A 22,576-nucleotide genomic window follows, 5' to 3' on the forward strand; every position below is an offset into this window, starting at 1 on the left:
CACCTATTCGACATTGATACTTGATTGTCTTTTACTCTCTTGCTAGCCAACAAACTCTGCGTGATTGGGTACTTGTTTGGGGATTCTAACTCAAACCTCCTCTGACTCATAAACAATGTTAATAGTCAGACCATGAATAAAAAAGTGTCGGAGCGCTGTTCGTAGTAGCATACACCCTTCCTTTGTGGAGGACTTGTGTGATGTCCTACATTGGTTGGGGAGAAGAACAAACCAGCATTTATAAGGGTGTGGAAACCTTATCTAGTAAACGCGTTTTAAAGCCTTGAAGGAAAGTCCGAAAGGGAAAGCTCAAAAAGAACAATATCTGCTAGCGGTGGATCTGGGCTGTTACAAATGGTATCAGAGCCAGACATCGGATGATGTGCCAGCCTTCTCGCTGTTCCCCAAAGGGGGGTAGACACGAGGCGGTGTGCTAGTAAGGACGTTGGCCCTAAAAGGGGGTGGATTTGGGGACGGTCCTACCTCGATTAGAGGAAGGAAAGAGTGTCAGCGAGAATGCTAGGCCCCGAAGGGGGTGGATTGTGTCCCACATTGGTTGGGGAGGAGAACAAACCACCTTTTATAAAGGGGTAGAAACCTTCCCTAGTAGACGCATTTTAAAGCCTTGAGGGAAAGCTCGAAAGGGAAAGCCCAAAGAGAACAATATCTACTAGCGGTGAATCTGGGTCGTTACAACTTGGGAGGGCATTCTAATACCAATTGAGCTCAAAGGTTGGTTACAACTACCTCCAACAACACTCCTCAAACAATGACTTATCATATGGCTCTAGTACCCCACATTCGAAACAAACTTCTAACCCATATTGTAATATGGCTCTATAGTCCACGAACATAGATACTTCTACTTTTCCACTGAGTGGGCGGATGACTTTGCCTCTACTCTGAGCATGACCTGCCTAAATACTACTATGTGATTTTTACTGATGTTTGCTCGAGATCATTAGTCAATCATCTACTTTTATTCTAAGGTAGACTCTGATACCATTAGTGCTTGAAACTTGTCTACAGTATCGTTCTCCGATATCATAGTTGTCCTTAATGTCGTGACGTAATTGAATGGTTCCAAGATGAGAATACGCCTCGGATGCCCTGATCTAGGCATATGAGAAATCTCTCAAACTTCTTAGCCTTTTTTATCTACTAGTTATAGGGAAAGGTCATGAGTCTCATAAACCCTATCCCATAAGCTTCAATTGGTTTTGCCCATTTTGTGTTCATAAACTTTAGCGGTTTGGAATATAATTGCTCATACGATAGACTCTTTCTAATTTTATGGATTTATCTAACCTATTGAACTTTCTTGAGAAGGATTTTGCACACCTTTGTTATCCCATCCGCTAGTGGGTCAGCTTCATAGTTCTCTAGCGCATTATCCCCTTTTATGTGGCTATATAATTGAGTGTCATTGAAAAAGTAGATTAAATCTATCGCACCTTAATATCAATCAAACAAAAAGAGCACATTACATTTAACGAGTCCTGTATCACTTTAATGGAACTACTAACACATAGACTTTCTTTTTACAAGGGCATACCTAGGAGTTACAAGTGTTTACTGCTTGACCATGAGAATTATTGTCAGGACCTAATTTTCGAGGTCTTCAAAGCACGATTCATGACTCATAGAAAACACAATAATTTTTTTTTTTTTTTTGTGAAATAAAAACGATGTATTTAACACATAAGTTCATACATATATGTATATTATTCATACAAACATAGTTTTAAACACAAAATAAGAAACGAACTCAAAAATATTTCAAAATAGAATAAATTTGAGGACGAGTGGTTGATTTATGGTTATGCTCCAAAGTCTACTCTCATCCCCGACTAGCTCATAATAACCTGAAAAACATAGAAAACATGGAGTGAGTACAAAAACTTAGTAAGTAGCCTACTTATACGCTCTTAATTGCATCCTTGAGCTAAGGTACTATAACTTATTGAGTATCCAAGGACTTAATATAAAACTTCTCTTGGTCCATATCATATGGTCAACCGGAAAACTTCCCCTAAAGTAGCCTTTAAATCACTCATCATGAAAGACCGACATGGTCGCATAGATGGTGCAACTTGATCATGACATCCCGCTAATAATACCTGATGTAGGACATCTCGTCTAGGTGTGGGAAAATAGGAGGGTCATCATGACGTCCTAGTCATGAAACATGGTGTAGGTGCATTCCACCTAGAAGAAGAATTAGGGTCTCATAACACACTGCGTGGTAGGAGATACGGGTCACTTTAGGACATAGTACCTAGCTCCTAGGATATGCTGTCGGTGCATAGTTATTAATAACCCTAAGTTCACTTGAAATTCATGTCATACCCCGATATACGTATAGCTTAAGGTACCCTTAAGCATTTCTAGGAGGAAGACAATGATTTTTCTACTTAAACCATGGTTCAAGCCCCCGAACGTGGTCCAACGGTCATGAAAATTCACTAGTATGTTGATAGTCATGATTTAAGGTCGGGTATGAAGTTTTAAATTGTACCGAGGTCATTAAGGTCGTGTACAATAGGCAGCATAGTATAGGGACATTATGGTAATTTTACACCATCTTCTGGTTTAGCTAGTTAGCCTTATTCAATGACCAAAAAAATTTAGATATATCTTTAATTTATCATATTATGCTCAGATTTAAAATTTTATAGGCAAAAGAGTCCATTTAGTGGATTATTTTGACGGTACTTGATTCTCGAGCAAAATGCTTGGTTCGAATCCTTAACTCATGGTTTTTAATACTTTTCTTTCACGATTCCTTATATCATACTTAACTTAAGACTCATATTGAAATCCAAGTGATTCTTAAAAATATTTTTTTTCGGAAAAGTCCAAGTTAGCTCCTTATCTCTTGTTGTGTTCAGGGTCTCGTTTCTTGAGCCTTCAGCACTCGATTTCTCCAAATTTTCTTTGAGAGCTTCCGTAACGGCTAGTTTTTGGAACAATTGAGAATTTTAGGAAAATTGATCATCAATTTGATAAAAAAAATATAATCAAGGAGGGGTCAACTTTTAGGCTGACATGATCGGTGCAGTTAAACTAGACTTGACAGATTCAAAGACGTCAATTTGCTAGCGGGTGACTTGGGTGCAAGTATCGATATCAATAACGACACCAAAATTTCAATCTTATCAATAAATGGTGAATTTTTCATTCACAAATTATTTCCTTGATATTTCAAACATCATTCATAGATATTTGAGCTCAACAAATTATTACAAAATCCTGTAGTTTCAAAGGAAAAATGATGCTCTTCTTCTTACCCAAGAACTTATGTTACATAAAAAAGTTACCTAATATCTCTACATCGATTACATCATATCTCCAAACTCAACGGATCTAAACTAAATCGTATCTCTACACTCAAAGTAACGGTAAGATCTAAACTAAATCGTATCGCAACTCGTGTTATTTTTCTTGTTGTAATGATTTAGTTCCAAATCGCGTTCGTTTTTTCTCTTGCTCTATGTTGCTTGACCTACAAGAGTAGTTTCGGACGAGTTTCCGCTCTCGAGAAATGCACTGGTTAATGGCTGCTGCAATCAAAGGAAGATTTTAGTATATCTCATCAATGATGAAAGCATATAAAAGAAAAGTTTAGGCAGATATTCACAGAAAGTTTCAAAAGTTTATCAAATGCCACAACAATCTTTCTACTGAAATGCATAAGAAATCAACGAATAAGTGATCGAGCAACGAACAACAAGTGACACGAGTCCTAGAACACCTCCAACACCTTCATCGACATCATATATACAAATATATGAAGTGGGAATCATGGAGTGAGAAAATGTCAACATGTCATGGACTAAGTACGGTTTCGAAAAGGAAAAATAGCGAGAACAGAAGCAAGAAAAGTTGAACAGGGAATTAGAGGTATTCATATGACCCGATAACCCAACCAACCTCGACTATCCAACTAAACCATAAAGGTTGGGTTGGGTTGAATTTTTGGAAAGCCAAAAATTTGACTCGGTTCGCGGGTTGACATTTTTTTGGTTGGGTCAACCCGACCCACCCAAAAACAGAGTTACAACCCAACACAACCCTACTTTTAAGATTATTACGAAGATCAAGAATATTTGACGTCTGTAACTGATGTTAATGATATGTTGTATCTTGTGAATGTTTGATATTTGGGCTTCATGAGTTTTTTTTTGTTGCTAATGTAATATGTATGGTGAGTAAATATGATTTTTTTTAAATAATTAAAAAAGAAAGAAAAAAAACCTGACAATCCAACCCGAAAATAAAGGGTTGTATTAGGTTGGGTTGTAAATTCTATTCGGGTTGCTCGGTTCACCAACCCAGCCAATTCTAGATTCAGCACCGTGTCCAAACGTTCACTATCTCCTACGACCTAAGCATGTCATGCAACGTCTTTACTTCTTTTGAAATTAAAGACAATTCCAACAAATATACATCGATTCTTGTAACATGTTTGACATCACTAATGTTCTTCCTTAGAAAAAGTTGTATCGGTGAGATCCAACATCGGTTGAAAAGGGAAACGAAGCATTCTTTATAAGGGTGTGGAAACCTCTCCCTAGCAGATATGTTTTAAAAACCTTGAGAGGAAGTCCGAAAGGAAAAGCCTAAAGAAGACAATATCCGCTAGCGACAGACTTGGGCTATGACAGTATGAGATCATATAACCTAGAACAAGTCAAACCGAGTACCTCTAACGGTAGAATTCTTAGCGTTGGCTACCATTAGCACACCCATCTGACCGATTTTGTTCATGTTCATTTGATTAGAAACTCCCATCAACATAAAACTATTAAATTTTGAAGATATTTCAAAAGTTCACCAAGAACGTTAAAATCATAAGTAGACTGAAAAAAACATAATTTAAAATACCTCTCTGTCATAAGAAGATCCAGAAAGAAAAAATGGCTCTTTTTCCCTAATTCCTCCATTACTTGCAATCAATCTCTCCAAAACCTGCCAAGAGGAAGGCGAGTCACAAACATACCGATAAAGTATCACCCGTGTCGTCCAGAACGACCATTTCGAGCTGAAAGGTATGGAATCTAATGGATCGAGAACCCATATCAAATAGGATTTAAAATAATAAAAGAACGAGCACTTGCCTTCCCAGTAAGAATTTCGAACTCGAGTAGTTCTTCGACGAACTTTTCAAGAACTTGACGGTTTTTCTCCATCATTTCCTTTGCTCTACAATATGCTAAATCATAGATCTAGAAAAGCAAAGTGAGGAAGGTCAATTACATAATCTTAAGCCAACAAAGTAAATTTGAGGCACAAAATATACCTTCTCAACTTTAGTTGCCACTTCATATTCATAGGTGTCCCCCATGCTCAAAAAAGAAACCTACGTCATTGCCAAAGTGTGATATCACTAAATGAGAGCCTTATAAAGCCGCTTGAGCATATAATGTATAACAATGTGAAGTTCGTTGAGCATATTACAAATAACGTGATAGAGTGGACTTTTGTAACGCCACAAGCCCACTGTTAGTAGATATTGTCCTCTTTGGGCTTTCTCTTTTGGGCTTCCCCTCAAGATTTTTGAAATGCGTTTGCTAGGGAGAGGTGTCCACACTCTTATAAAGAATGCTTCGTTTTGTTCTCCTCCCCAACTGATGTGGGATCTCACAATCCACCCCCCTCAAGGGCCAACGTCCTCGCTGGCACTCATTCCCCCCAATCCACCCCCTTTGGAGCCCAACAACCTTGCTGGCACACCGCCTCGTGCCCACCCTTTCGGGGCTTAACCTCCTCAGTGGCACATCGCCTGGTGTCTGGCTCTGATACCATTTGTAATGGCTCAAGCCCACTGCTAGTAAATCTTGTTCTCTTTGGGCTTTCCCTTTTGGGTTTCCCCTCAAGGTTTTTGAAATGCGTCTGCTAAGGAGAAGTCTCCACACTCTTATAAAAAATGCTTCGTTTCGTTCTCCTCCCCAACCGACGTGGGATCTCACAATCCACCCCTCTTAGGGGCCAGCGTCCTCGCTGGCACTCATTCCCTTCTCTAATCAATGTGGGACCCCCCAATCCACCCCTTCGAGACCCAATGACCTTGTTTGCACACCGCCTCGTGTCCTAACCTCCTCACTGGCACATTGCCTGGTGTCTAGCTCTAATACCATTTGTAATGGCTCAAGCCCCACTGCTAGCAAATATTGTCCTCTTTGGGCTTTCCCTTTCGGGCTTCCCCTCAAGGTTTTTAGAACACATCTACTAGGGAGAGGTTTCCACACCCTTATAAAGAATGCTTCGTTTCATTCTCCTCCCCAACCGATGTGGGATCTCACAATCCACCCCCCTCAAGGGCCAGTGTCCTCGCTAACACTCATTTCCTTCTCCAATCAATGTGAGATCCCCCAATCCACACCCTTCGGGACCCAACGACCTTGCTGGCACACCGCCTCGTGTCCACCCCGCTTCGGGGCTTAAACTCTTCACTGGCACATCGCCCGATGTCTGGCTGTGATACTATTTGTAATGGCTCAAGCCCACTGCTAGCAAATATTGTCCTCTTTGGGCTTTCCCTTTCGGGCTTCCCCTCCAGGTTTTTAAAATGTGTCTGTTAGAGAGAAGTTTCCACACTCTTATAAAGAATGCTTCGTTTCATTCTCTTCCCCAACCGACATAGGATCTCACAATCCACCGCTGGCCCTCATTCCCTACTCCAATCGATGTGGGACCCCCCATTCCACCCCCTTCGAAGCCCAACGACCTTGCTGGCACACTACCTCGTGTCCATTCCCCTTCGGGGTTTAACCTCCTCACTGGCACATCACCCGATATTTAGCTTTTATACCATTTGTAATGGCTCAAACCCATTGCTAGCAAATATTGTCCTCTTTGGGCTTTCCCTTTTAGGTTTCCCCTCAAGGTTTTTAAAACGCGTCTACTAGGGAGAGGTTTCCACACCCTTATAAAGAATGCTTCGTTTCGTTCTTCTCCCCAACCGATGTGGGATCTCACAACTTTAGAAGAAGAAAAGTAACAAAATTCCTGTATATCACAAAGGAATGTTGTGTTGAAATCTACCACAAATCAGATTTGGACATGTAAAAAAAAGTATACCGCATTGTTTGTGCAGTAAATTGCTGGATTATCATCTGGCCCCCACCCATACTGAACCACCATTCTCGTTGCAATCTACCACAGATCAGATTTGGAAAGAGGTGTAATGTAAAAGTTAGACAGCATATAAGATCATTGACAACTATGTTAGATAGCTCTATGAAACTAACCTCTTGTGCCTGCTTTAACTCAGATGAAGATAGCAGATTTTCTTCTCCAAAAGGAAGTAGCATTTGAGATGCAACATATGAACCAAAGCAAAAAACAAGCTTCTTTTCAAGGTACGATCTTGATTCCGAATTCCCATTTATCGAACCTTCGTTTTTCCGTTTACTGATCTTTGTACATCCAATACCCTATGAATAAGGCACGAGTTCAAATGCAATAGAATCGACACGATGGTGTTCTAATGAAACAGAGAACTTATCATATATTTTACCCAAAAGTGAAAGTAATGTGACCATACTAGCACAATACTACAAATCTCTTTATTATTACCAGAAGAACTTGTTAGCCACTTTGGGATGGGAAAATGCCTAACCTGCCACGATAACGGCTCAAGCCACAGATTATCCACGACATCGAAATTCGGTAACAGAAGGGCGATAAGACCACGACCAGCTGCCCAAACAGCATGCAGAAACTTCGTCTCCCTCGTCCACTACATAATAGACCTCGATTGATTAGTCCATATTAAAATGGCTTACAAAATTAAGGGACTAAACTTATAATTTAAAAGTGATTCTTAAATACTTGAAAACTTGTGGAAGTCGAGTAATGAATGGCACCCGAAACTATCAAGAATACTAAATCGACAACTTTAAGCTAACAATAACGAACTAACGTAGGTAAAAACGTAAACGTTAACATGAAGTAATTTCGTTTCGTACATCGAGAGGAGGATTGAGGAGTTCAATCCCATTGCTTATTTGGCCATATGGTTCCATCAGATCAACCACATTTTGAAGATCTTCTTTAGACAGTGTTAACCCCAGATGATTCACCAACATTTTGTTTAGGTTTTTTACTGTTCTGGTTTTCAGCACCCACTTGGGAACCATACCATTGAAAGTCTGTCAACAAAGATTTTCCACAGATCAATTAGGACTATTTACATGAATCAATTACACCAAAAAAACAAAACAAAATAGGCTAAACAGAATCAACCAATCTGGATTGGAGCCGCTGCAAAACAGGCGAACCAGAAAACCCAGAACTGACTAGAACAACAATGCCAAAAAGATCATGGAGAAGAGTAAACGATGCATACAAGGTATACTGTTTTAATTAACATCAACATGGCGATTGGAACTCGTAGGATATAGACAGCTACCTATGTATTTATTTTTCAGTGGTTATAGATGAAATTAGGATGGAAAACATATTTGACAAGAAAAAACTTCGTTCTTTTTCGTTGTTTTGTCTAAAATTAACAGTATCTAGTTAATTCTAAACAAAACATGAAAGTACAAATGAAAATAATGATCATTATGTTCCTCTAATATTGCAAGGAATAGGAGTAACGACCCAGGCCCACCGCTAGCAGATATTGTCCTTTTTGGGGTTTCCCTTTCGGGCTTCCCCTCAAGGCTTCAAGGCTTTAAAACGTGTCTACTAGGGAAAGGTTTCCACACCCTTATAAAGGGTGTTTCGTTCTCCTCCCCAACCAATGTGGTATATCACAATCCACCCCCTTAAGGGCCTAGTGTCCTCGCTGGCACTCGTTCCTTTCTCCAATCGATGTGGGACCCCCACCAAATCCACCCCCTTTTGGGGCCCAACGTCCTTATCGGCACACCGCCTCGTGTATACCGAACAGCCTCCTCGCTGGCACATCGCCTGGTATCTGGCTCTGATATCATTTGTAACGACCCAGGCCCACCGCTAGCAGATATTGTCCTCTTTGGGCTTTCCCTTTCAGGCTTCCCCTCAAGGCTTTAAAACGTGTTTGCTAGGGAAAGGTTTCCACACCCTTATAAAAGGTGTTTCGTTCTCCTCCCCAACTAAGGTGGGATATCACAATAGGAATCTGGAAAGGTTACCAAACAACTCGTTTTCAAATTCATAAACCAAACTTTCATTACGAAAAAAATGAAATAGTAAAAGAAAAAAAGAAAATTCATACAGAAGTCTAAACCAACCAAAAGGGGCTCCAATCCAGCAGAATAACATAACTAATAATTGCAAAAAGACGCCTATAAAGAGTTGTTAAAAATCAATGGTATCCCAAATTTCCTTCCAACCTCTCTAAAAATCATATTATCTCACAAACCAAATACCTCACAAACCGGCAAAGAAACAAGCCTGCTACAGACTTCCACCCCTATCCCAAAAGGGGGATACAACAAAACCTCCTCCAACATCGTCTGGTAATCTTCGTTGCGTGTCAGAGAACTGACGACTCCAAAAGGTGAAACCATGATGACTACGCGAATTAAACGTTTTAAAGAATTGATCAAGATCTTCCGACTCGATTCTACAAAGGATACACCATTTAGACCCAAAAAAGAAAGAGGAGCAACTCTAAATGTGATCCAAGGAATTGACTTTCCCAGGCAAGATATGCCAAGCAAATAACTTGGCCTTCTAGAGCAAAGAAAACAGAAGGGCATCAGGGGAAGCGAAGGAACGCTCAAGCGATAGAAAAGAGAGCTACAAGACTACCCCCCCCCCCCCCCCNCCCCCCCCCCAAGATTGGGACCAGACATAAATGTCACTCCTCCCCATGACGAATCAAGGGGTCTGGAATCCCTCGAACGGCTTCAAAACCCGAAGTCTAGAATCTCTTCTTCCATGATGAGTCACCTAATCGGAAATAATAGAAAGGCAACTGACAACCTCAACAGCCTCTCGGTCAGTGACGGGCGGTGAAAACCCAAGGAAAGCAAGGAAGAGTTATCAAAAGAGGCAAAACAAAGGATGCCCTCCAAATAAACCTTTTCCCTATGTGAGTTTCCAACAGCACCATTAACACTTCTTCATTCTGAATAGATACCCTTTTTGCTAACCTCAAAAAATTAAAGAAACACTTTTCCATAATGATGTGGCACACAATGACAGCCTATTACGATTTTAAAACGCAAGCACTAGTGAGCGAGAAAAATTAATAAATTCGTCTCTGGCAATAATAACAATAAGAAGAAACTTATTTTAATGAGCAAAGCAGTATTTCTTACAGCAAACCAGCTACAGTAGTCCATCAGTTCATCAGTGTCGAGGAATTTGGTTCGAAAAGCACTGCCTTCCAAAGCAAGCGGGACAAGTTTTAGTTCCAAAGGTCGTAAAAGGGATGTCTTCTCAGCAACCTAGAAGTAAAATATCCCAATAAGTGACAAGAAAATTACTTAATTAAGAAGGAAAACAATCCATGAGATTAGTCGAAGTGCGTATAAAATGATACATATCCAAAAAATCATGGATATCAGAAACTGAAGAAGAAAATAGAGAATGTTTAGAAGGATCTTATTATTGTATGCATTTTGAATACTAGAGCCTTTATACGGTTTCACAAACATGTTTATTCAATCAATCTCTTCTTTTAACAAGAAAAGTTAATGGAAAAACATCTCCCAAAAGGGTTGAGAAGAAAAGAAACTGCATTCTTTTTAGTAAAAGGCCTAACAATCGTAGGATATTTGTCTAATCCCATTAAATAACGAGAGTAGTTGACCTCCCTAATTTATCTGATTGGATTTATTTGGATTTAGTTACCTAGTATGCTAGTTAGTATCAAGGATTATTATATTGGTTGGATGAGCTTTTCTATTCTAGAAAATCTGACTAAAACCAAACTCTAACTCAATCGGTGAAGCCTTCATAGCCACCGATCATCCATCATATAGAAGAGATTAAACTCTGATACTGCATCAAACTATGTAACGACAACTAAAGTCAAATTACTAACAAGAAACCACTAGAATCCGACCATTAAAAGTATCTCTTGAATAAGCAAATATCATAAGCAAACAATAAACAAGTTTCATGACCTTCATAATCAACAAGAAGCGTCCTTAAAGTTCACTGGTGTCAGGCATCATATGAAATTTCAGTACAAACACTTGCCATATTACGCACAAAAGAAGGATGGATATAAATTACCTTTTTCCAATCAACGTAATCAATGAGCTCCTCGTCCATGGATTCTTTAGCAGCAATTTGTAGGATCTTCTCTCTTTCAGATTGAGTTAGTCTTTGAAGATGAAATACTCGATCCATCCGCCCAGGCCGCTGTAGAGCATCATCAATTTGCTTCAAATTCCGAGTGGTAGCCATCAAAACTACTCCATCTTGTTTCTCAAACCTACACATAGATGCACAACATGCTGTAAGAGGAAATAATGTGACCTGTACTAGTCTAGCACTAAATCTAGTAAAATTCTTGGAGAATTCTATTAAGTAAAACAGAAACTTCACTTTCCAATGGCCAAGACATCAAATCCAACCAAGGAAAAGAAAGATATTATGCTACATTCTGACGATAACCCGCCCTCAAGTTTAGGTAGCCAAACGAAAGTGGTGAGGAGCATGATATGCAGTATGGTTTGGCACTAAGGTCAGAGACGTTGAAGGTGGGAGCATTAGGAAGAACCATATCTTTTTAATGATAGGGAAGGGGCAATTTTCTTTGAATGGTGCTTGCTGTGAGCAAGGTTCTTAACTTGTAAAACAAAATGAGTACCGAAATTACAATTTAGTTTATTGTTTATTGTAAAAGGAAAACCTATCGTTTTATGGAGGATTTTGTGTCTCACTTTTGAGGTTGTGACTGCATAGAATATACATTAAAGCGCACAGTAAAAGGAAAACCCCACAAGCTGACCCAATTATTCCATGTTTACAAATAGAACTACCTAGAACGACTTTGCTTCATTTTATTTCTCCTGCACCATTTTGTTGCAGAACATATGTAACGACCCAGATCCACCGCCAGCAGATATTGTCCTCTTTGGGCTTTCCCTTTCAGGTTTCCCCTCAAGGCTTTAAAACGCGTCTGCTAGGGGAAGGTTTCCACACCCTTATAAATGGTGGTTTGTTCTCCTCCCCAGCCAATGTGGGACATCACAATCCACCCCCCTTCGGGGCCCAGCGTCCTCGCTGGCACTCTTTCCTTCCTCCAATCGATGAGGGACTGCCTCTAAATCCACCCCCCTTTGGGGCCCAGCGTCCTTACTGGCACACTACCTCGTGTCTACCCCCCTTCAGGGAACAACGAGAAGGCTGGCACATCGTCCGGAGTCTGGCTCTAATACCATTTGTAACGGCCCAGATCCACCGCTAGCAGATATTGTCCTCTTTGGGCTTTCCCTTTTGGGCTTCCCCTCAAGGCTTTAAAACGCGTCTGCTAGGGGAAGGTTTTCACACCCTTATAAATGGTGGTTTGTTCTCCTCCCCAACCAATGTGGGACATCACAACATAAGTGCTAGTTGTTTCAAGGATAGATCTTGTTATGTTTCAAAACATTACGAGGATAGAACATTGGATGGTCAAATTAACTAAAAGAAATTTAAGCTTACCCATCAAGCTCCACAAGAAGTTGGTTGATGAAAGCTTCGTGATCCTGTTCTTTGGTATGAATATACTTGCCACGAACTCCAGCAAAGATGTCAAAATCCTCCACAAATATGATCACAGGTGCCTAGAGATATCACTCTAGAACTATAATTAGAAACGGATGATTGCAAAAATTAACCATCTAATCTCTTCTAGCATAAAAACCAACAAAATATTTGCAGGAAAAACTCACAGTAATATAACTAGAAAGAAACAACATCGAGTGTGTATATTAAGTAAGATTGAACGCGAAATCGGACATCGAATGTCTTCGATCAAAACATCAAAATAAAGGCTAAGAACGTTGGGTTTCGAGCACAAGAGTCTGGTGGAAGAAGGAAGAGGTTTAACAACTGAGAACAATCCCTTCTGACATTAGATCTAAAGTCAAATTCAAAAAAGGCGAGAAGTGAGAACCAACTCAAATATTCCCAACCGCACATAAACCCGAACCCCTAAAATAAGCATCCCTGTAATATTCCAAAATAGTCTTCATAAAAACAACGGATGATCTTCGAATTCCAAAATGAATAAAAAGTATAAACTGAAAATGATCTTCAAGACAACATGGAAAAAACAGTCTAAATAGGTGAGTGATACACAATTAGAACTTAATTTATGGTGACTGAGGAGTGATTTCTTTCATTTGGAATTCACAAACCTCATTAAGGAATTGAATGCAGGAGGAATGGAAGGATACATTTCTAATGAAGCTCATAATTATGAAACTTCAACGGAATTATTTTAATCAACAACCGAAAAAAGACTTTCAAATGCTTCTGTAAAAGAGTCTTCGACAGAAAATATATCGATTTATATTAACTAAATGTGCTTCAAATTCCTCATTACTCATACTAACATCAGATGCTTCAATTTGATATCCTAAACTGAAATAAGGATTCTCTCTCCTGTTTATATCAAAATCTTCTAGCCTTAAACTCAATATTAGTAGTTTGACATTTTCTTCTTGGAGACCAAGGAGGCCTTTGGTCTATTGACTTTGTTGCAACCTTGATTTCTACGAGCATTGCAGCCGTTTCGTATATTTTTCTTGATGGGCAAGGTCAGAGGTGGGTTCATGATTTTCTTTGGAAGAATGTAGTACCTTTCAATATTACGTGAATGGTAGAGGCCTTTTCCATAGCATCAGTTTTGTTTGCAATCTCACCAAGCCTTTCAAACGATAATATTTCTTTGTTCTTTGTTCTACACCCTTATAAATGGTGGTTTGTCCTCCTCCCCAACCAATGTGGGACGTCATAGTTTAATTTTCATGGTTAGATCTCTATATAGGTGTATTAGTTGTTTTGCATTTTTTCTTTCTTTTTTACTTCCTTTGGGAGTTCGAATCCGTTGAACATTTATTCCTTTTCATTATTTGAATAAGAAATTGTTTCTAGTTAAAAATAAAAATAAAAAAAGCGAGCTAAGGAGCAAGAGAACAACCAAATCTCTTGCGGTTTGGAATAACTCCCGAACATTGGATGCACTTTGCCCAACCCATAGTCCAGGCTCTAATTCTTGCGCTTGAACCGTCACAACCGGTACTTTTGCTTCTGCAGCTATGGCCATTGCAAGAGATGTCTTTCCTGTTCCTCTCTCACCAACAATTAAGACCCCCTGCAATAAGACGCGGACGCCATGAGTAGAAACATAAAAATTGTTTTAGCAACCACTGCAACCTAGCATATGGTATCCGAGGACGGAAGGACATCTCATTGATATAACGTTACAGAAATGCAAAACAAGTCACGGCGCAGTGTATTATTTGTTGACACCTTGTATCTAAAATTCCTATTCAGAGACTAAAGACAACGTTTCATTGAAGATAATGAAATTACAAAGCTAAGCCATAAGACATTCAAAATCACTCTCTCACTGTAGACAGGATGGAAAAATTACCACAACGAAATAATAATAAATACACAATAAAACCCTTAGATTTGAGGCACCAGGTGAAAGCTGAAAATACAACAGAATCCGAGAAGGAAGCATTATTCGCCTTTTCTGTTTTGATCATTTCCTTTTGCTCCAATTCAATTTGCCAAAACAGAGCACCACAAACATGTAACCTTTAGACTTTCTTTTCCTAAGACCTCGAAGAGGGCTGCTCAACTCCAAAATCTCCTAAACTAAAGAAGGACGTACGGTCCGTGACGCTTCGGGGCAGTGCCCCAAATCCCTACAAGCAGAGGATGATCAAATCCGCTACACCCACCAACCAAAAAAGCATGCACGATAAATTGACCAACAATACCAGGATGTGGGGAAGGATGAAAATTAAACACATCTAACAAGTCTACTCAACGTCTCGAAGTGAACAAGAGTTAAAAGGAAAAAACTGATGGCTAGATCCTGATGGATGCATTTTACGTTCGAAATTTGAAAAAGATATCAATCATATCTTCCTTCATCGTGAGAACAGCAGAAATGTTTCAGCAGCATTGCTCAGATAGCATGGCCTTTTAATCTTAAAGGATTAGTTTCGTAGCAATGAGATGGGAAGGTTTCATGAAGAAATCGGGACTTGAAAAAACTTGTATCGAGCTGCCCAATAAGCTTGATTCTACGTAAAATTTGGCAAGAGATCTAGAGAAGTTTGAACTCAAAATTATGAAGATCCATACAAATTTGTCCTTTCGAAACTATTTCTTAAGCTTGAGGGGAAGAAAATGAAGAGTTTTCATGAAGGAATCGGGGTGAGGTAAGGGTGAGATCACCCCAACCAATAAAAGTTCTCTGGGTTTTACTCCGGTGAGGATAACGCTTTCTGGCAACATTCCACAGCTTATAACTTTGGCTACAGTCCACGGCAAGGTAAGAACTCAGTCTCAAACTCTTCCTTGCAACTCCATCTTTAAGTTTCGTGAAGATATCGAGGGCTAAAAGTCATTGTATCATGCTGTAGAGACTGAGTTTCAAAGCAAGATGAACGAGGTTTTTGCGTCTTGTTCCCCTTGGTCGGTTCAATTGAACCGGTCATGCCAGCCCAAACCTAGCCCAACCTCAATTTTTCATCAAATTGAACCCCTTCCAGACCTGTTTTCATGAAATTCTCTTTGGTTCTTGAAAATAGACTCAAAGATGGACCTACCAAAGAAAATTTGGAACAATCCACATACTTTCACTCATGAGTCGAGGACTCGAACGTCAAACATACCCGAGGTTTTTAGACTACATCCCTTGGAGTGTAAAAAACCTTGGATGTAGGTTTCTAGACTGCATCGCTTGGAACGTAAGAAGCCTTGGATGCAGGTTTTAGACTACGCCACTTGGAATGTATGAAGCCTTTGGCATAAGTTTTCAGACCGCTGCTTGGAACGTATGAAGCTTTGGACCCAACTTGTAAACTACACTGCTTGGATCGTAAGAAGTTCTGGGTGTAGGTTTCAAACTATATCGTAGGAAATGCATGCAGCCTTGGATGCGGTTTGAACTACGTCGCTTGGAACGCTTGAAGCCTTGGACATAGGCTCAGATTGTATCGCTTGGAACGCATTAAGCCTTAGACATAGGTTGTTAGGTTCAAGTCTTGTACCGTAAATCCTAGGGGTATCTTAGGAAACAAAACAAGAACTAAGAACCAAAGATAAGAACTAGAACCCTATCAAGATCCAAGTCCTTAGAACTAAGAACCAAGAACCTCATAACTAAGGTCCTTAGGTCAGAACTAGGACCAAGGCCCTTGCGCTAGACCATGACAAGAACTCAAAACTTAAGAACATAACCTAAAGGCCTAAGTTCCCAGGATAAGAACAAGAACATGACAAGAAAGAGTGTAGTACCCTAGCACACACCAATGCACGACAAGAAATAGTGTAGTACCCTAGCACACACCATGGCACGATTAAGAACCTATAAGTAGGCAACTTACTAAGTCTATACTCGTTAAAGTTCTCTCATGTTTTTCTAGGTGACAAGAAGAAACTAGTCAAGGATGGAAGCAGATCTTGAACAAGTGTCATACAAAGCCACACCATGTTTCAACCGTTTTAATATTTTAAGATGTTTTGTTTACCGGACCCAATGTATTCCAACTCATATACTCTATTTTGGACTTGTAATTAAAATGAACCGCATAACTACCATCCGTTAAACATACCCGAGGGGCACGGGCACCCATTTCTTGAAACGCACGAGGATTTTGTAGGAATGCCACAACTTCATTGATCTCCTCTCTCATCGACTCAACGCTAGCAAAATCTTTTAAAGGTATTGGTGGATTTTTCACCCTCTGCAACCCACACGCCGATCATCAATGTATTAAAGCAGTTCCTTATGAGAAGAAAAGCAGTAAAAACTTTAGCATTTGACTCTAACCTTCATTCTATCAAATGCACGTGTAATTGGGTCGACACCAGCCCGCTTCTTACGTTTGATTTTCTTCATCTTATAATTAAGATATGCTTTCTGCAGAATAGCGCTGAATTAGAATTGTCAACCAAGTGTCCAAACATGAGCATGAAATGATAGTGGCAATGCAATATTGGCACCATGCTGTGCATCATTATAATGAAAAAGGCATCAGAAAGGAAATTTACAGTTCTACATGTTGCCTTAAGCAACACCATGTCAGATCATAAGCACCATATCTATGGCTAACAAGCAATAAGGAGTAGTAAATTACCAGTCTCCTAAACTTCCGCAAATTTGGATTCCTACGAACTGGTCCAAAGCCAATAAGCCTTGGCACTTTTCGCTTTACGAACGAGAAGATATGAAACAAACAATATAGGTATATAGCACTTCTAATCATAAACAAAACAACCCACTGGAGAGTATCTCTTCTTTTAGCTTTAAACCTCATTTCTGTCTCAGTTTGCCATCTCAAGTACCACGTAGAATCAACGATTTGATCGCTTTCCACTGGCCATGCCATCCCTAACAGGAGTCTTATCTGTCATAGAATAATAATAATTGGAAACACAAAACAAAAACAAAAACAAATGTCTTGAATAAAAAGTAGTCTACAACAATTAAAATGGAAGAGCTGATGATACCTGATAAGGGACTAAAAACTCGACAACGGGAAATACCATCACCATTAGTACGTCATCGTTTACATCTTTTATTTTCTTGAAAACCCAACTTCTACAATATGACACAACACTAGTCTTCCACAATGCATTCAAGAAACTGTAAGGCAACCTTATGCTCAGGATGAACTGTTGATAGATATCCAACTCCGAGAATGGTATACGCATCAGGTGAATTGTAGTTGGTATACCACAGGCAAGCATTTTCATGTATAGCCCATCAAAACCTCCAAAATCTTCAAATAAAATTTCAAATTCCTGAAGAAGATTGCAGAATTAGAATTGAATAGAAATAAGTTAGAAATAAAGAAACCATAATGTATCTGTGGATTGCCTTAATGTCCAAGAAAAACTCCTTCTCATCCCCCTTTAGTGTAACATACATGGCACCCCAATCATGGCGTATTCGGGCATGATCTACTAGCCTTTTGGTCACGGCATAGGGAACAGCCACCGGATCAATTTCCCACCGTTCCTTTTCTTCGTTGTACCAAGTATTGGCTACAACTCTATCTCGGTCTAGAAGAATACGTTCCTGCAATTAGAGTATAGTTGCTTACTTGCAGGGGTAATAGAGTTTACCATAAATGTTAAGGGTAGCTAAGTTTGAATAAAATATTTACCGAAAAAATGACAACATAAAGTTCTGTTATGAAATACAAAGATCCGAAGTACGTCGATTAAGTATATGATTTAACAGTACCTGTCTCTGGGCCACATATTTTTTACCAAATTCCTCATTTTCTAATAGGTTTCTTTTCAAATCTGCCTTAGCTTCTTCACGCCACTTCTTCCAGCCATGGAATAACTGGAGACTAATAGCTTTAGGAACCACAACTTCCTTATCACCAAACATCCACTTCATTTCAACTTCTGGAAAACCCTTCACAACCTCACCCTCTGGGGTGTTAACAACATAACGTTTTTCATCACCAAACTTCTTCATTTTCTTTCTCGCATGAGCCTCCATGTTCTTCTGCAGCACCCTAGAATCTTTAAGACCTTGACTTATACGACGAGCAAAATCAACTGCTTCTTGATCTAAAAAATTTCCAAGACTGACTCCTTCCACGACAGCTGGAAGAATATTTTGCTCCAACGTTTTTCTTTGCATATTTTCCAAATCTTTTTGAATATAATCTTTAGACAGCTTTGTCAGAGATTGCTCTGGCGCTCTGCAATGAAGAAGCGAAAACTGATAATAAATTTGAACTCTTTTATTTTTATTTTCAAAGAGTTACATCAAGGGGAAACATAAGCATCCTAAACTTCAAAAAAAAAAAAAAAATCAAATCATGTGACAAGGATCAACGAGAAAAGAACACATATTATCATATAAATAGAGCATGTTAGATGGCAAAAAATCATGGAGAATTTTAATGGTACATGCAGTAACATATGGCTATATAAATCATTTACAACGAGAAGGAGCATTGTGAATTCAAAAACAATAAATTTCCTGTGAAATTTTCATTGCGAATTCAAAAACAATAAATTTCCTGTGAAATTTTTTCCTAAAATTTTGCAATGGCGAAGGGTTAAATTTTGGATGCCAAATTTCCTATCCCTAGACCACCCTCTGTTGAGGATTGTTGGGAGGGAGTCCCCCATTGACTAATTTAGGGAACGATCATGGGTTTATCAGTAAGGAATACATCTCCATTGGTATGAAGCATTTTGGGGAAGCCCAAAGCAAAGTCATGAGAGTTTATGCTCAAAGTGGACAATACCATACCACCGTGGAGAGCCGTGATTCCTAACATGCTATTAGAGTCATGCCCTAAACTTAGCCATGTCAATAGAATCCTCAAATGTCAAACAAAGAATTGTGAGCCTCGAAAGTGTAGTCAAAAGTGACTAAAGTGTTGAACAAAGGGTGTACTTTGTTCGAGTGCTCTAGAGAAAGAGTCGAGCCTTCAATTAAGGGGAGGTTGTTCGAGGGCTCCTCAAATGTCGAACAAAAAATTGTGAGCCTCAAAGGTGTAATCAAAAGTGACTAAAGTGTCGAACAAAGGGTTTACTTTGTTCGAGGGCTCTAGAGAAAGAGTCGAGCCTCGATTAAGGGGAGGTTGTTCGAGGGCTCCATAGGCCTTCTATGGTGTACTTTGTTTGAGGGGAGAATTGTTGAGGATTGTTGGGAGGGAGTCCCACATTGGCTAATTTAGGGAATGATCATCTCCATTGGTATGAGGCCCTTTGGGGAAGCCCAAAACAAAGTCATGAGAGGTTATGCTCAAAGTGGACAATATCATACCATTGTGGAGAGTCATGATTCCTAGCACCCTCCTCTATAGCTTTGAATACAACATTTCAATGTACTAAATGAGACCCACCACCCTCCTTCAATTCACAAAAAGTCTCATGATCTTCTGATTCTTTTCTAATTGAGCTTTAATCCAATCAAGAATCCTAAGCTGAAATGATAATGAAACAGGATTCCACTCAAAACCAGCTGTATTGATACTTTTTCTTTTTTTTTTGTAATAAACCAAATGTTCATCAAGATCATGTGAAAGAATAGAAGGAGACCTAAAGGACAATTACAAAAAGTATTTATTCGTGGAGGCCGAACAAGAAGTGTGAAATCTAACAAGGGCCACACATCTCTCCAAGCCCTCTAAAATGTTATTGTTTCTTTCTCCCCCAAAGACCCCATAAAATAGCACAAAAGCTAGCCAACCACAAAAGGCAGCTATTTTCATGAAAGAGGGATGAAGAAGAAGCTCCTCTACCGTGAAAGCTATACCCTCTGGGTCGGGCCTAGCTAAAGTTGAATGTCTAAAAAAAAGCTACACACACTACCTCGTAAACTCACAAGACAAAAGGAGATAATTCAAATCCTCAGACCTCAGAGAAGGATACAACACTTGGGCACTATCAAATTGGTCGAAGTCCACGAAACACAATCCAAGTTATGAACTCGGCCAAGTGTCATGGAGGAACTTCCAAATAAAAAATTTAACCTTCTTTGAAATTTTGATCTTCCAAAGTGAGAAGAAGATGAGGGGCTCAAAGATGAGGAGCTTGCCCGATACTAAAGGAAAGGGCTACACGAAAACTCTTTAGAAGGATTAGGGTTCAAAAGACAAAAGCCTCCCAATGCCACCAGAAAAATGAATAAACACTAAGATAAAAAAGGGAACCCATTAGCAACAGCTTTCCACGAATATATGGCAATACCTCTCGAGATCCCCTTCGAAAGCTACTCAAAGGGATGGGACCTGTTATTACTCACAATAATCTTATGCCATAAAGTATCGACTTTCGAGGAAAATGCCACAGCCACTTAAGCTCATTAAGCGCCTTTAGGTTCCCTAGCCCTCCACAAATGAAAGAATCTCAGGCCTTATTCTATTCCTCTAGATTCACCATGAATCGAACCAAGAAAATTCATCGTCTTATAAAAAAAAAAATCGAACTTTAGAGATGATATCGTCTTTCTTCTCAAACATACGTTCTTCTAAAAGTCTTAGGAGCTATTAGAAAGCTGAAAATATACAGAAAAAATTAAAGGTCCATGACATGTTTTTGTTTAAGAGATCAGAATATCAAGTAACCGGTACAAATTACAACACACATTCAACACATGAGTTCTTTGAAAGCATTAAAGGGACAACAATGGCATTAAGTTAAGGTTGTGCTTGTACCTATCAGTACCCTTCTCTCTGGCCCTCATTTCCCGCGAAAACCCGTTCACCAGTTCGTTGCATTCCCGCTCGATGAAGCCTAGCTCCCTCACCCCAAAACTGAGCGCAACGGTCTCTTCCCTCAAAATACTTTCCTCGATCTCTCCTACTTTCTCCCATTTCTCATTATACTCAACCTCCAACCTTCTCAATATCTGCTCCAACCAGTCCATCCTCTTCCTCGCCTCCTCCCCGACACTAACCCCCTCAGCCACCAACCTCTCATACTCCCCCTTAGCTTTCACCACTTCATCAACAACCCTCTCCAATCTCTTTTCCAAATCCCTCTCCTCCCTCTTTAGTTCCCTTACTTGTGTACGAAGCTCACTCATAATCCCATTTACCAATTCCTCTTTCTTCAACTTCACAGCCTTCAATGCCTCCTCCACCTTTGCTACACTAGAATTACCCTTTCTAGTCTCTTCTATACTCCTCAATACACCCGACACCGTCTCGAGCAACTGCCTCGTGCAGTCCGAGTACTTATGACCCCTCAAATTCGATCCATCCTCCTTCCCATGAGTTTTCTGACTCAAAACCGCCTCCCCAATTGCCTGAGCTGCAATTGCGGGAGCTTTAACTGTCCTAAAAGGAAAAAATCCAACAGCAATACAGAATAATGTATACACAATTGGCTTAGCAATGCAATTGAGCATAAACCCATCATTCTTCTTATCATGTACAGGCAAACTAACAAAATTTGAGATACTAAGGTCCTCCAAAATCGATTCTTCAGCTTCTTGTAAAGCGTTCGAGCTTCTGGGCACTCTTGGAATGCCAAGTAATTGTACCCGGTTCCCATTTGAGATGGAATTAACGCACTTTCTCGTGAAAATGAAGTTCCATCTGCGGGTGCTAGTCCGGCACCTGGCTCTTATGGGTGTAGAGGGTTGGAGACAATGTGGGGCTGGGAATTGAGAAAGGGGTTTATTGGGTAATGGGAGTGAAGCAAAGATTACGTCCATAAGGATGGAATTGCCGGAATTAGAAGCGGAAAAAGGAAATGGGTGAGGAAGAAACGAAGAGGATTAGCATTTGAAAGGGTGCAGGGATTGGTAAATTACGAGGGAGAGAAGGAAATGAGAGCAGGGAGTAGCTAAGGAGTGTCTAGGGGAAGTGGATGAAAGAGATTAAGGCGGTTTGGGCTTATGGTTTTACAATCTAACCCATGAGTCGGTCTCCATCAATGGGCCCCAAGCCCAAAGATTTTCTAGACCCTA

The 22,576-nt window shown here is 39.8% G+C and overlaps 1 protein-coding gene across 2 annotated transcripts; it reads right to left on the bottom strand.

Annotated features, from left to right (window-relative positions):
- Positions 1–3,258: 3,258 nt before the first annotated feature.
- On the bottom strand, positions 3,259–22,463 carry LOC111461432 (probable inactive ATP-dependent zinc metalloprotease FTSHI 5, chloroplastic). Of its 2 annotated transcripts, none has more exons than XM_023104945.1 (19): positions 21,318–22,463; positions 18,374–18,845; positions 18,005–18,205; positions 17,635–17,928; positions 17,262–17,531; positions 16,955–17,044; positions 16,737–16,868; positions 14,081–14,254; positions 12,598–12,719; positions 11,182–11,383; positions 10,260–10,388; positions 7,974–8,156; positions 7,625–7,744; positions 7,254–7,439; positions 7,084–7,158; positions 5,303–5,362; positions 5,121–5,228; positions 4,888–4,971; positions 3,259–3,563 (listed from the first exon to the last, which is right to left on the bottom strand). In XM_023104945.1, the coding sequence occupies exons 1-19, from the start codon at positions 22,319–22,321 to the stop codon at positions 3,492–3,494; spliced, it is 3,978 nt and encodes a 1,325-aa protein (XP_022960713.1). In that variant the 5' UTR covers positions 22,322–22,463; the 3' UTR covers positions 3,259–3,491. The 2 variants fall into 2 exon arrangements, with proteins under 2 accessions (XP_022960713.1, XP_022960714.1); XM_023104946.1 differs by having other exon boundaries at positions 3,266–3,560.
- Between the last annotated feature and the right edge of the window lie 113 nt (positions 22,464–22,576).

The sequence above is a fragment of the Cucurbita moschata genome, unplaced genomic scaffold (assembly GCF_002738365.1).
Source record: "Cucurbita moschata cultivar Rifu unplaced genomic scaffold, Cmos_1.0 Cmo_Scf00025, whole genome shotgun sequence".
NCBI lineage: Eukaryota > Viridiplantae > Streptophyta > Magnoliopsida > Cucurbitales > Cucurbitaceae > Cucurbita > Cucurbita moschata.

Coding starts and splice junctions, on each gene's coding strand:
- LOC111461432 (XM_023104945.1), bottom strand. CDS start 22,321: ATGGACGTAATCTTTGCTTCACTCCCATTACCCAATAAACCCCTTTCT. Junction 18,846..21,317: donor AGAGAGAAGGGTACTGATAG/GTACAAGCACAA, acceptor TCTTCATTGCAG/AGCGCCAGAGCAATCTCTGA. Junction 17,045..17,261: donor TGCGGAAGTTTAGGAGACTG/GTAATTTACTAC, acceptor GCTATTCTGCAG/AAAGCATATCTTAATTATAA.